The 15,011-nt window shown below is 37.1% G+C and overlaps 2 protein-coding genes across 6 annotated transcripts; both read right to left on the minus strand.

Annotated features, from left to right (window-relative positions):
• Positions 1-94: 94 nt before the first annotated feature.
• On the minus strand, positions 95-4,148 carry LOC128618154 (UDP-glucuronosyltransferase 2A2-like). Of its 4 annotated transcripts, none has more exons than XM_053641617.1 (3): positions 3,529-4,148; positions 2,978-3,036; positions 95-2,506 (listed from the first exon to the last, which is right to left on the minus strand). In XM_053641617.1, exon 3 carries the CDS (start codon positions 2,491-2,493, stop codon positions 916-918), a length of 1,578 nt encoding a protein of 525 aa, XP_053497592.1. In that variant the 5' UTR covers positions 2,494-2,506; positions 2,978-3,036; positions 3,529-4,148; the 3' UTR covers positions 95-915. The 4 variants fall into 4 exon arrangements, with proteins under 4 accessions (XP_053497592.1, XP_053497593.1, XP_053497591.1 ...); XM_053641618.1 differs by having other exon boundaries at positions 2,954-3,036; XM_053641616.1 differs by having other exon boundaries at positions 2,872-3,036.
• A 1,081-nt stretch (positions 4,149-5,229) lies between these two features.
• Positions 5,230-14,397, minus strand: ube2q2 (ubiquitin-conjugating enzyme E2Q family member 2). 2 transcript variants are annotated; one of them, XM_053641621.1, is made up of 13 exons: positions 13,539-14,397; positions 10,837-10,941; positions 10,297-10,419; positions 10,152-10,208; positions 9,900-10,040; positions 9,337-9,421; positions 9,143-9,203; positions 8,913-9,003; positions 8,773-8,831; positions 8,344-8,392; positions 8,146-8,241; positions 7,974-8,040; positions 5,230-7,457 (listed from the first exon to the last, which is right to left on the minus strand). In XM_053641621.1, exons 1-13 carry the CDS (start codon positions 13,695-13,697, stop codon positions 7,426-7,428), a joined length of 1,125 nt encoding a protein of 374 aa, XP_053497596.1. In that variant the 5' UTR covers positions 13,698-14,397; the 3' UTR covers positions 5,230-7,425. The 2 variants fall into 2 exon arrangements, with proteins under 2 accessions (XP_053497596.1, XP_053497595.1); XM_053641620.1 differs by having other exon boundaries at positions 9,900-10,043.
• Positions 14,398-15,011: the final 614 nt, after the last annotated feature.

Raw genomic sequence — 15,011 nt, forward strand, 5'->3', positions numbered from 1 at the left:
CACTTTGGTTTCAACATCTGTTGTTTTAAATGTGCTTTATAAATTAGTAAACTAAACTAAACTAAACAGTACAATAAATGACTGTACAATAACACCTGTTGCTATAATATTTATTGCTTGGGATTGGGTTAGAGAATCCCTGCACCACAAAGGACTTCATGAGGGCAAAAAAGACAAAATATGAGTTAAAATACATGGATAAGTTCAGGACAATCAGCTGATCAATACATACATGTGCAGTAGTATTAGTGCACTCTTTATATTTCACATATTAAATAGAAAAGTTTTTTGAGGAAAACTGTGGAAAACACAAATGTTGGGAAAATGTATTTAACACATTTTGTTCTTTCCCACTAGAGAGGGCACAGACATTGTCAACCTGCATAGATTATCGGTTTACTGTAGATGTTTATTGTAGATCTGTAAATAATTGAAAACTTAGTAGATGGTTCTACAACTCCAATTCCAAAAAAAAATTGGGATGCTGTGTAAAATGTAAATAAAAACAGAATACAATGTTTTGCAAATCTCACAAACACACATTATTCACAATAGAACATAGAAAACACTTTTTAGTTTCTTTTTAGTAACACTTTTTTCCCCCCAGCTTTTTGTTGCCCTGTCCCAACTTTTTTGAGATGTGTTGCGGCCATCAAATTCAAAATTGACTTATTTTTTTCTTAAAATTATATATTTCCTAAGTTTAAACATTTGGTATGTTTTATATGTTCTATTGTGAACAACATATGGGTTTATGAGATTTGCAAATCATTGTATTCTGTTTTTATTTATATTTTACACAGCGTCCCAACTTTTTTGGAATTGGGGTTGTAATTCTTCTATACTAATTTTAACCTATACATAGGCACATAATTACATCTTTCTCCTGCTATCTACAAATGATAAGCAAATATATCATTCACACTTGATTTTCTTTTTAAAGATTACACTAAAACAAAGATATCGCAGTACCAAAAATGTTAGCCAGCCACTAATCAACACAGCCACCAGCAATGTGAGCATAACATCCACAGAGTGATAGGTAATCCAGGACATCCTGAAAGACTGTGTGCACAAGTGAGGAGCACCTCCATTTCTTATAACAAATTCAATCCAGAAGACTGCATGATCAAGAGGCTTTATGGGCTGGTCATGATGCAATCGAGACAACTTCTGCATGTTCTCTCTGTAAGATGGATTATCCAGCACTTCCTTTAATGCCTCTAAAAATACTGATCTGTCCAACTCAGAAATATCCAGGACTTTAGCTGTTCCCTTTTCTTTCATCCTTGACAGGTTATCAGGTTGATCGAATGCTAGAGGTAGACCTAAAATGGGAACACCATGATAAATAGCTTCCTGAATACCATTGGTTCCTCCATGGGCTACAAAGAGCTTAGTCTTTGTGTGTCCAAGTAGGTCATTCTGTGGCATCCAGTCCACTAGTAACGTGTTGTTGCCAAGGGTAGAAGGTCGAGGTCCAGTATGTCTCCAAATGACTTTCTGAGGCAGTTGGGCAAAGGCAGCTGCTATCTCATCTGTAATGTCATCTAGAAGTTCTCCAAAAAGAGATCCCAAAGACATTATGATGACCCCATGTTTCCCTGAACTCTGCACAAACTTTTCTAGATCATCAGGAAGTGGATTGGAGGGCTTGCATTGGAAACCACCCATATAGACTACATTTGGCATTGTGGGTCGTGGAAATTCAAAAGTGAAGTCATTTCTCATGAGCCAGATATCTGCATTCTGAAAAATGGAAAAGTAATCCACATCGGGTCCAAAGTATTTCTGACAAAAGGCCTTGTAAGGTTGGCCAAAATATTTAGACTGTTGATAGTGAGTGATGAAGTAAATCAACACATTTTTGACTCTTTGAATAAAAGTCATTTTGTCTGTTAGCTCTGCTCCAGGAACAGGTACATAAGACAGGGGGGAGGGAGCAATGGCAAAATGGCCCTCTCCATGAATAGTCCAACGAACATTTAACACAAGAGGGAGGCCAAGTTTGTGTGCTAGTAGCATACCACCTCCCATGGCAGGGTCAGCTAAAACCATGTCAAATTTAGCCTGCTGCAAAGATTTCATCAAAGTTTCATTTTCAAACATCATGGCAGTCATGTTGCAAATTTTCTCATGAATCTCAGAGAACTTTTTCATGACCTCCACTCCAAACATGATTTCGTCCCAAGAGGATGTTTTGTGTTTTCTCATTTGTAGCAAAAGGGACAAAAAAGTGGTAAAAAATTCATCATCATATGCCCCAATATCAACAGTGATTGAACTGTAGTAGGGTGACTCCTCTTTAATATACATACTGTTTGAACCTCGAATCACTGTGATGTTGTGGCCTTTTGAATGTAAATCTACAATGAGAACTTTCATATTAATCCAGTGGCTTCCATCAACTGGAAATACCAAAATCTGACCAGAATAGACCCCACTTAGAACAGATAACAGCGACAAAATTGTGAGCAGGGCTGAGTGATACATCTTCTTTGACAACCTAAAGATAGAACAAAAGATCAATATGCTTTATTTGTATACTTTGCAATTTAAAAGTAAAATATAAAGTTTTGCAAGTCTTTGCACATGTAAAAAAAAAATATGAGCAAAGTCAATATTTTGTTTGATAACTCTTTGCTTTAGAAAATGCATCATTAACCTTATGTAGCCTACATTTTGTGCAGATTGATAAGGAAATTGTATGGAATTAATTTCATGTCAAACTTTTAAAATAATCATAGCAAAATACTAATGATCCAAATGTAAATAAATAAATAAATTTTGTAAATGCAAATAATGAGAATCAAATCCAAATTATTTTTTTTTCCAAAAAGATTACTTCTGATTCACGCTCCTTTTGCTTACAATTCTCGGCATGTTTTGAGAATATAATGCTGTAGGAAACTGTATGTGATTTTATTGCACTTTTAAGGCATCATCTACAGACAGGAAATTGGCTGGTAAGTTTTACTGAGCGTCGTGAAGAATCCGCCACAGTTCTCCTGGAGACTCTGACTGTCACACGTCCTCCTGTGTTATGCAGGTAAAACAACAAATTTGTATTTAAAAAAGGATGCCTAAGACTTTTGTACAGAACTGTATATTGTATATAAGTAAACCCCATCTCTCGTCATCCAGAATAGTGTATGAGATTGTGACATGCAGATTAAATGGGCATATAATGTCAAAAAAGCAATCGTTAATATGTAGCCTCAAAATAGTATAAAAACATCGGTACTGAATCAATCAGTCCCAAAAATGCAAAACATGCTTGCTGCAATGTAGCTTAATTAATAGCTACAATAATTAGCCAGCCACTTGTAATTTTGTACAGTAAGGTAGACTCTGTTGTTGACATTTTTTATACCTAGTCAAAATGAGATTGGCTGCTAGTTCTAGAGCAAAACAAGATGGACTTTGTCTTCCACCTTAACTTAACTTCTTACTACAATACAGTACAAATTTACTTTATTGAATGTTTTTACTCCAGAAAAAACAATTAAGAGCGTTACAGATACTCACCAAAGTAAAAGCAAAGCTTGCTGGTTGCTTAGAAGTTCTGCATTATCTGAAAATCTTTCAGGAAATGGATATAGCTCACGCTGTTTGAATATATGTATGTAGGTGAAAAGCCCATGTGAATGCACGTGCAGCGTGAGAGCTTATCAGCAACAATGAGACCTTGGCAATTTTAAACATTGCATCTGAACATAGTGTCCAAAAGGTCATGTTCAAAGATCATGTTCTACTTTTTGAAAGGGTGAAACTTCCAACCACTTCTGATATGCTCTACAGCTATAAAGCTATTAAGGTCATTGTTATGTAAATGGTTATGTATTTCTTAAGAATTTGTTAGCTACACAACATTCATCCAAATAATGTATTTGTTCAAACATATAAACTATGATTATATTATGATTATGCCAATAACACCGCCAACCTACCTGGTTGTGGTTTTGTTTAAGCCAGACTTACAAAGCCGTGAGCTCAAGTTACTCATCAAACAATCCAACCCACATCAAAGACATTCCAGGTTGGCATGGAAAATAAATGGTGCTAATTCAAAATGTAAATGAAGTTATATTTGGGTTTCAATTTGTCAATTCTGTTCCCAGCATAGCTCGTAATACATCTTGAAAACTGAGCTCATGAACATCCAGTTCAGAATGATATATAGGTTATTTAATGACAAAACAAGCCTGCCAAACCCTACTATGGCTTATGGTCATGCTTTGTGTAAAATACACCATTATCCAAACATTCTAGTAATTGCAATTGACGTTATCATCTTGTGGGTGGATAGGGCTTAATGTATTTTCTCTTGATTATCATCACTATCATAACGCTTCACTAAAGCGGTCATCTAGTTCACAGCTTGAGCAGTGCCATACATATAGCTTGTGGGCTGGGAGCAGTCTGATAAATGCTCCAGTCTGGCTCACTGAATGAATTTTAATGAACAGTAACTGAAGCAAAACAATTGGATGCATGTTGCACAGCCTTTAGGATGAAAAATTGTTGGTTTAGTCAAGTTAAATAGCATTTCTCTTGGGTAAAGGTGCAGAGCTGGGGTGGTTTATCTGCATAGAATTGTGTTAAGCAGGATGTTTTTTTCACAATTGTGTAAACTCTAGACCAGGGGGTGTCCAATCTTATCCACAAAGGGCTGGTGTGGGTGCAGGTTTTCATTCCAACCAAGCAGGAGCCACACCTGATTCCACCTGTTTAATCAGTTAATCTTGGCTTTCAGTAAACTCAGGTGTGGCTTCTGCTTGGAATGAAACCCACACTGATCCTTTCCAGATAAGATTGGACACTTGACACGATTGTGAAAATTCCAGATCATCAGCATCTTTTGAAATACTCAAACCAGTCCATCTGGCACCAGCTACCATGCCACAGTTAAAGTCACAAAGATCCCACTTCTTCCCCATTCTGATGCTGGATGTGAACATTAACTGAAGCTCTTTACCTGTATCTGCATGATTTTATGGATTGTGCTGCTGCTGTTTGATTAGCTGATTGGATAAGTGCATAAATTTACAGGTGTTCCTATTAAAGTGACTGGTGATTGTAAATCTCAGCGATACCTACACTAACATGTTAAACATACATTTGACTTTTTAAATAAGTAATTACAGGAGACCCTCAGAACTGGGTAGTTCATTAGCATATATACAGGGCAGCTAAAACTATCACTGCAATCCAATTACACACAATCAACCCTTGTAAAATTCTTTATTCATAAACTTGATGCAAGTTTACAAAATTTACTGTACATGATCAAAGTTCTCTAGCAGTGGAAAAGAACAACCTGAATGAATGAATGCCAAAAGGATGATTCCAATATGAGATGGCACCAAAAAGGACACCATCATTAGTTAAGCTGAGGTCAGTATTTCCAGAAAAATAAGCTATCACTATCCAGTCATGGCAGCACAACGAACATAATGTTACCAACAGAAGATTACATCAAACCGGGTGTATCCTGATTTAGAGGTGTAGATGTGTTAAATTCTAAACTTAATTAAAAATCAAACAGCAAGCATGGTTTGAACATCCTGCTGTGAACACTAAAATCTGGAGAATAGCATCAATTTAAAGACTGAGCTGTGCTACTCTTAGAGTTCAAACACGATCATATGCTTCAAGACACCTTACTCAATACTTCTGTTGACCTACATTTATATATGGCAGGTTGCTTTTATGTCACAGATTTATAGATCAACAAGCCAGTGTTAGATATGGCTTTTCTGTAATTGTGATTGGCTTAGAGTCAGGAGATGACTCTAACCCTTTATTTATGAGGCACATTTTTAATACTCTGTGCAAAAAGAGGCCAACAGTTACATCCTGGGCCATTTCCTAAGACAGAAATTATCTTGGTAGAAGACTTGATGAAGTTGGGAAGGAAATTATAACAAATAACCATAACGAAGCCAGGATTCTTGCTATTATCTCCTCTCAACAGATGCTGAACTTTGACCACAAAACATGCTGAAAAGTGATGAGCGCTTTGGTTAAAAACAAAACAGAACCAACAGAGAGACATATTCTTCATTAGAGTAAGTGAACACGTAATGCCTGGTTGTAAATTATATAGACCTGTATGCTTTCAATTAAACCAGATAATGGGTAGACAGTGCTTAAAATACAAAAAGTCATTTTGGCATTAAAAAAAAAAGAAGAAAAAAAAAAAGATACTAAACCCATCAGTTTTAGCATATTAACCACAGTAATAACAGTTAAACAGACTTCCTGAAGATTTTCTGGATAATGACAAAGAAATTGCAAAATTACCATGTTAAAGCAGCACTATGTGGGGAAAAAAAACCCAAAGAGAATGATTCCTTCTCATCAGTGACTGTTTTATACTATGAATAACTAACAAACATGAATTGGTGAATACGTAGAAGATTAATGTTTCAAAGCCCTGAATAAAACACAGGTTTAGGTGCTCTCCATTTTCCATATCCTCAAGACAACCAATTAAATATTACAATCAAAGTCTTGACTGGATATTGTGGCATAGCCCAAGACTTCACATCAACAGCACATTAAAAATGACTTGTACCACATATCCATTTACGAGTACACAAGCAGGTTTCTGTCCAAATACAGAACAATGACATTTTCTTATTTGCCAGTTAAAAGGCTTGTGATTGCAAAATACTGCTCAAATTAACCACAGGCTAAGAGCAGGAAACACTACACAGAGTGGTATTCATCCACAGTTAACAAGTTGAATACTGAAATAAATCCCATACCTTACCTTCATCGAACTTTTACCATTAGAGGAAATGATTTTTTTTAAAGAAAAAAAAAAAAGAATATCAGCATTAAATGTATCAGCACATGGTATAACAGAACACAAAAGATAAAAGTAGAGAGCAGCGCCAGCAGGTATAAGAGAGGTGGCAAATCTTCATATTGTCTCTTATTGCACCCATTTCTGTCTGAAGTTCAAGAACCCCCTGCCAAAAGTCTGATGTGATAGCCACAATAACTTACATTAAAAGAAGAGCATGGGAGTAAAATCCAGAATATTCACACGTTATTCCTTTCAGGTGTTAATCCATGAAAGCCATGCCTTGCTCCAGTCAAAACAACAAGAATCTGGTGGTCACTAAAAGTTGCTCTGTGTAAGACACGCATTAGTACCAAAGCTGTGTGCCTCTCACACATCCCTCCGTTCCCAGTAACGAATTGGACAAAACATGAGATGAGAGCAGACACGAGTAACAGCAAGAAAAGTGGACAGACAGAAGGAGACAGAGTGAAATTAGGGGAACAGACCAGTGGGACCTCACACACCGGCTGAACAGAAGAAATTTAGAGGGATTTTAGAACAATTAAAATGCAAATAGTTGATCATGAATCCCATATTCTCAGTGTTCAAGAAGATTAGTCTCATTCTTCTTAACCATCTTCTTTAGGAGGTGTGTACCAACCTACAGAGGAACAAAAAAAAAAGAACAAAAAAAAGATAGAAAACATTTAACACTTTTGATGAGGTAAGCTAGGCCCATATACTAGAGGTGTCAAACATATGGCCTGTGGGCATGGACCAACACAAAGGGTTCAAAACCATTTCAAAATCAGTGTTCCAACTTAAAATGCTATTGTGGACTTGAATTGAAAGGTTTAAAAAAATAAAAATAAAAAAAGAAAACGAAAGGAAGAGCTCTGGGATTTCATTAGGGGGCAAAACAGAACAATAAACTTCATAAAATGCATTTTGTAGGTGCTATATGTTTAATGCATTTGTGCATTAAGAATGTGCATGTATATTTTTGATAAAGGCAGATAAACTGACGCATTTAAAAGGAGTTGTTGATGTGTTATTGGTCACGAAGCATTTTTTAGTCTAAGCATAATGTGGCCCGTTACCTAAAATGAGTGACACCACTGTTGTATACAAAAATATATAATAAACAGCAATTTATCATGATGTTAACAATTCCTACCATTCTTTTCATGGATCTGGACCAAAGACTTATATGACTGTTGTGCTCTAGCAAGATTATACTGGTTCTGTAATGAAAAAAGCAAAATTCAAGTTATATGTTACATTGGGCAAATAAATACTTACAAATAAAAAGAGGATTTCAAGAAAAAGCCAAGACGCCTGAAACAAACCTTATTGGCTCCGAACTGTACTCTAGCTTTCCCTTTGACTAGGGTGGCATTGATTTGCATAATGACAGACTCTATGGAATAGGCACTGCTCCAGCCCTGAGAGTGCATATGAGATACACACACAAACATGTTAGAATGTGTGTGCACACACACACACACAGTTTGTCAAAGTGTAATAAAAACATTAGAAATTCTAACCTGTTTTGTTAGTAGTTCCATACACAAGGCCCCTCCTCCAAGAACATAACTAGAAGAAACATACACAATTTGAAAGACCATGCCAAACAATTTCATGAAATTTCTCAAATTCAAGTAAAAAAAAAAAAAAAAACAAAAAAAAAACAAAAAAAAAACAAAACAAAAAAAAACCCCTGCAAGTTGCATCGCAAATTTTATTTTAAAAAAGCCACTTCAAAATCAAGCATTTTTGGTTGCAACAATCACCAAAAAACTTTGATTTCCACCACTGTAGCTAAATTAAAAAAAAAAAAACACACAGACCCCCCGCTGGCTTTGCTGCATGAATAGCCATGAAAACTTGAGTAAATTGCACTCGAGTTGAATAATAAGATGGATAAAGCTGAAATACAAACATACTAAAAGCATGAGTAAGGTTCTTGTACTGACCCTCCAGAGAGTACAGGAGACACTACTCGTACAAAGGGTGGATCAAAAGGAAAGTTATCCTGCGAGACAAACAGAACGAAAATGGTCAAAAGTTAGACAAGTGAAAACTTGAATGATAGTCATTTAGGAAATAAACTCACTTTATAAGAGAAGTTGAGCAGAATATAGTCGACCCCTTCTTTTTCTTTCAAGACCTGCAAGTCACTATGTAATGGACTATCTGGATCTACCCTACAAAATAGTTCGATTTGAATACAAGAAATTGGTTGAAAACAAGAAAATAAAACAAAAAAGTCAACACATTAGCATTTACATGTTCAAAGCAGAAATTAGCCAGTGAAATATTAAATGACAAAATGACTGTACTCACATTCTCAATTTGACATGCCATTCATAAAGACTGTCATTGACTAGCTCCACTGAATAGATTCCTGCAAAGAATCCCATACATGACATTTTATACTAAATCAAATAGAAGCAGGCCAATATTTAAAGGCAGACAAATCCAGCAAATAATCTTAGAGTTATTTATATAAAACACATAAAAACTATATGCACACCAACCTGTCTTGTAACTCAGTGACCTATAGATCTCCCTGAGTTCCTTCATAAGACGGTCTGAGGCTTGAACAGAGCCAGACACTGCACCCTAAAGAAAGTGAAACATGGGTTTTCCAAGAAAATTAGTTAATTTTTACATGTAAAATTTGAGATTTTAGAACAAAATGGTGACCAGTAATGTACTTCTTGTAGCAGTACACCTTCTGCATCAAATTCAAGCATTGCTACAGAAATGTTCAGTGTGAATGCTGACCAATTTTAGATGTTCCTGCTCAGTGAGGTGGTCCAGCACTATAACAAATCACAGACATTTCTGTGAGGTTGTACTGAAATACATAAGGGGATCTTAAATGCAGTAACTTCAGTAATATTAGTCTATTCTAATAATGGTGCAGCCCTGCTTCAAACAAAGGAATGTTTCATTAATTAAAGAAAAATAAATCAGAATACAAAAGGGTTTATATATATATAAAAAAATGTGGGCAATGAGTCATGCTGAATGGGTGAGTGAACATATTAAAATTATTCAGTCAGCTTCTGTGTTTAAGTGTTCAACTGACACTTACATTCAAGTGGTCCTGCCTTTGGTTCTTGCGGATTTTTTCTAGAATAGCAAGGTTCTCCTTTTCTATCCCATCGTCTTCTGACTTCTTGGCATCTACAGGTTCCTCCTCTTTCATCTCATAGTGGTCAAGATCTTCGATGTCCTGCTAATACATACATCAGGCAGTGCGTTACAAATCATGTAAGGCACTTGTAGAATGTAGAGGCATAAAAAGAAAACCAGTTTGTATTTAAAACATTTATAACAAAATAACCTCAGTCATTTCCTCCTCCTCCTCTTCATCAGATGTTACTTCATCTGTTGTTACATGCTATTGATGAATAACAGAAAAGTGACATTTAAATTCAGAAGCGAGATGTTTCTTTTCTAGCATACAGAAAAGGACTAATTTCATTAACCTTTCTCTCATGACTGATGGGTCCAGCAGGAAGAGGCTGGTCCAGCATCTCCACATCAGGGTGCTGGGGCAGGTTATACAGTCGACAAAGATCACAGATCAGTCTTTTCAACTGCTGGAGGAGCTGAGAGAGAGCGCGCGAGAGAAAAATAATAATTCTACAAAATCAATTTCTCCAAGCGATTAAGTACACTACTGTAAACTAATGATGACTCATTCATGAATAATTCGTTTATCCTGAATAAATCTTTACTATGACTCGGGAACAACGAGTTGTCTCAGAGGGTGATTCGTTTCCGGACACACACACACACAGACAGAGAGAGATTTTAATTATATTCTGCTGAAATTAACGAAATGACTTGAAAAAGTTTTGTTCATTTTGCTGAACGAGATTCAAAAGATCTGAGTCGGTAAAATGATCCGAACTTCCCATCACTACTGTAAATTACTGATTAGCAGTGATTAGATCAGGATGATGACACACCAAAAGAACGCATGGTGAAATGAGAAACAAGATCTTTTCAGACTACTTTCTTACCAAGGTACTGCCTTTCCGGACATCCTCCAGATGCTCAAACACCTCAGTCAAACTTGGATCGTCTGATTCCACAAACCATAAAGGGGGAGTTGAAGGGTAAGCCTCCTAAATGCAGAACAGGACATTACAATATACCAGCACTATGACTTTAGGTTGTAAATAAAACCAAAACTCTATTGTGATTACACTAAATAAATAGAGGCCAAAGACTCTGGGCTTTAAGGAAAAGAAAATAAAGCCATGTGTGTTTCCCAAAAGGCATGTTGAAGACTCAGCAAACTGGTAGAAAAAGGTTCTCTGCTCTGATCAGACCAAAACTGAACTTTCTGGCTTTTCTGGCCACAAAGCACTTCATTTGACTCAAGAACACAATCCTCTCAGTGAAGCATGTTGGTGGTAATATCTATTATGCTAAGAGTTACCCTTGGCCTAATTTGTGTTTTTTTAAAATAATTTTGCAATCTATATTGACCACAATAAACTGATGTCAACCATCAGATATGGGAAAAAGTGTGATCTCTGATTTTGACCATGGCATGATTGGCTTGAATATTTCTATAACTGCTAATCTGTGATTTTTACTCACAGCAGTTTCCAGAGTTTACTCAGAATAATACAATAAAGAAAAAACATCCAGTGAGCAGCAGTACTGCAGACCGAAACGTCTTGTTGAGAGGTCAACTGAGAATGGCTAGACTAGTCCGAGCTGACAGAAAGGCTACAGTAACTCAGATAAACACTCCGTACAACTGTGGTGAGCAAAAAAGCATCTCAGAATACACAACATATCAAACTATGACATGGATGGGCTACAACAGCAGACCACATTGGTTCCACTTCTGTCAGCCAAGAACAGAAAGCTGAGGCTGCAGTGGTCACAGGATAACCAAAACTATACAGTTCAAGACTGAAAAACGTAGCCTGGACTGATGAATCTCGATTTCTGCTGATTCACACAGATGGTAGGGTCAGAATTAGGCACCAACTGCATGAATACATCGACACAGCCTGCCTTGTGTCAACAGTCCAGGCTGGTGGAGGTGGTATAATGGTGTGGGGAACGTTTTCTTGGAAAACTTTAGGCCTGTTAATACCCATCAATCATCGCTTGAATACCACAGTCTATTGACTATTGTTGCTGACCATGTGCGTCCTTTCATGGCCACAGTTTACCCATTTTCTAACGGCTACCTCCAGCATGATAATGCACCATGTCACAAAGCAAAAGTCATCTCAAACTGGTTTCATGAACATGCCAATGACTTCAGTGTTCTTCAGTGGCCTTCGCAGTCACCAGAGTCCAATACAACACCTTTGGGATGTCCTAGAATGGGAGATTTGCAGCATGAAAAGTGCACCTGAAAAATCTGCATGAATTGCATGATGCAATCATATCAACATGGACCAGAATCTCAAAGAAATATTTCAAACATCTTGTACAATCCATGCCATGAAGACCTGAATCTGGTCTGAGAGCAAAACGAGGCCCTACCTAGTATTAGTACAGTGTTCCTGATAAAGTGCTTCAGTTATGGTTTTCCTACATGCTAGCGTAACCTTTTAGACAACATACACATGTAACCAACACAACAGATGAGAAAGTCTGACTGTGCAGTAGCTTGTTGCTAAGCTAGTGGGCATTTCATGTGGATGGCACGAGCTCCTCATCAATACACAAGCAGGAGACCCCGACTTGCACCTGTCTCTCACTCACTACTACATCACTGAGGTGACACTGAGATGACAACCTTACTGAAGAACCTGAACTGGCTAGCTAGCATTACCTGACAGGCCACAAACGAGATTGTTTACTCTTTATATTAGTGATTTTAGGTTTTAATATCTGAAAAACAACATCGTGGGCGGATTAGACACATTGCGCAGTTACGAACAATATTCTAGCTAGATATTTATCCAGCTGGTCGTCTGTAGTTACCTTCTGCTCCATTCATTTTTTTAAAGAGAAAGATTAACTACCTAGGCAAGTAGTCACCACTCTGCTAGTTAGCTGGTTAAACGGTCACAGCATGGATTAACAGCAACATGCCCCGAAACCCTCAGCTAGCTGACAGAGGGCCTGGTAGATCATTAACCCTCGGTTGACATCATTTACGGGGAAATCACAAGTCAGCTAACTACGTCTTAACTTTATACGCAGAGTGCTATTGCTAATATTTCACCACAGGCAAACGACATTCAGTAGCTAACTTGTAGCAGTGCATTAGCTGGATAAACACATGGGTTGCGACGCATTTAAAATGAAATAAGTTACTTCCAAACTTTAGAGAGATAACCAGCAACCTTACTGTAGATTTTTTTTCTAAACTGGTTAGCTAGCGGTGGCGACCAAACAGGCATCAGGCCAACTTTAATTACTTGTTAGAACTTGTTTAACCCAAAACTAACCGAATTAGCTCACTGGGTATGATAGAGTGAAAATAATGGGCTGAAATTAATAGCAGCGCACACGATAAAACGTTTAATAGAGCTCGTTAGTGACAACACTGTACTCGTAAAGAAATATATATATATGTGTGTGATTATATATATATATATATATATATATATATATATATATATATATATATATATATCCGACGCTTTCGCCGCTTATTTTAGCCAACAAGCTAACTGCAGTTTAGGTGTTTTTGAGGAACGATTAGGCTAACTAGCTAGTTGCGTCTTCCCGCATCTGCCCTTACCGTAATATTGCAGTGGATGATCAGTAGCTTTTCACCAGTCACATTAAACTGACAGCTAAGCTCGTCGGGTTTCCAGTTGATAATTCTGAAACGCTCGTGATTCGGGTCAAAAATTGATACCAAAAACTTTAATTCGGCCTTGAGCCCCGACACGGACATCTTCCACTCATCTCCAACAGGCCGCAGGGGAAGCGGGCGAGCAACTAGCCTGCTAGCTAACAACTAGAACCGCTCTGAGGTAGTGCCTCTGTTTTCACACCGAGTAACAAAAGAGGGGGTGGAGAGAGAATATCTCACTTCTAATATCGACTGCTTTAATTGTAGGAGCACAGAGGATGAAAATAACATTCCCTTAAACTGTGAGAGAGTTTGGGAATTTGTCTGTGTGTGTAGTAAATGTCTACTCCGAATTGTAACCTATGTAATCCCTGACCTGCCCAGCGCTCACTCACTATTATTTACATAATCAATCACTCTCATTTACATACTCACTCTCTTTTACATAATCTTTCAATCACTCTTATTTACATAAACACTCGCTTAATCACTATCATTTATACAAAAACTCAATCTCTATCATTTACACACTCACTCAATCACACCCTCATTTACGCCCTCTCATTTACATACATACATACATACATACATACTCACTTAATCATTCATTTACACACTCTCTTACTCAATCACTATCATTTACATACTCACTCACTGACACACTCAATCACTATCATTTACATACTCACTCACTCACTCACACACTCAATCACTATCATTTATATACTCACTCACTCACTTAATCACCATCATTTACATACTCACTCGCTCACTCACTCACACACTCAATCCCTATAATTTACATACTCACTCACTCACTCACTCAATCACTATCATTTACATACTCACTCACTTAATCACCATCATGTACATACTCACTCACTCACTCACACACACTCAATCACTATCATTTACATACTCACTCACTCAGTCACTATCATTTACATACTCACTCACTTAATCACCATCATTTACATACTCACTCGCTCACTCACTCACACACTCAATCACTATCATTTACATACTCACTCACTCACTCAATCACTATCATTTACATACTCACTCACTTAATCACCATCATTTACATACTCGCTCACACACTCAATCACTATCATTTACATACTCACTCACTCACACACTCAATCACTATCATTTACATACTCACTCACTCACTCAATCACAATCATTTACATACTCATTCACTTAATCACCATCATTTACATACTCACTCGCTCACTCACTCACTCATTCACACACTCAATCACTATCATTTACATACTCACTCACTCACACACTCAATCACTATCATTTACATACTCACTCACTCACTTAATCACCATCATTTGCATACTCACTCAATCACACACTCAATCACTATCATTTACATACTCACTCAATCACACACTCACTCTATCA

This window comes from Ictalurus furcatus, chromosome 14 (assembly GCF_023375685.1).
Source record: "Ictalurus furcatus strain D&B chromosome 14, Billie_1.0, whole genome shotgun sequence".
Taxonomy (NCBI): domain Eukaryota; kingdom Metazoa; phylum Chordata; class Actinopteri; order Siluriformes; family Ictaluridae; genus Ictalurus; species Ictalurus furcatus.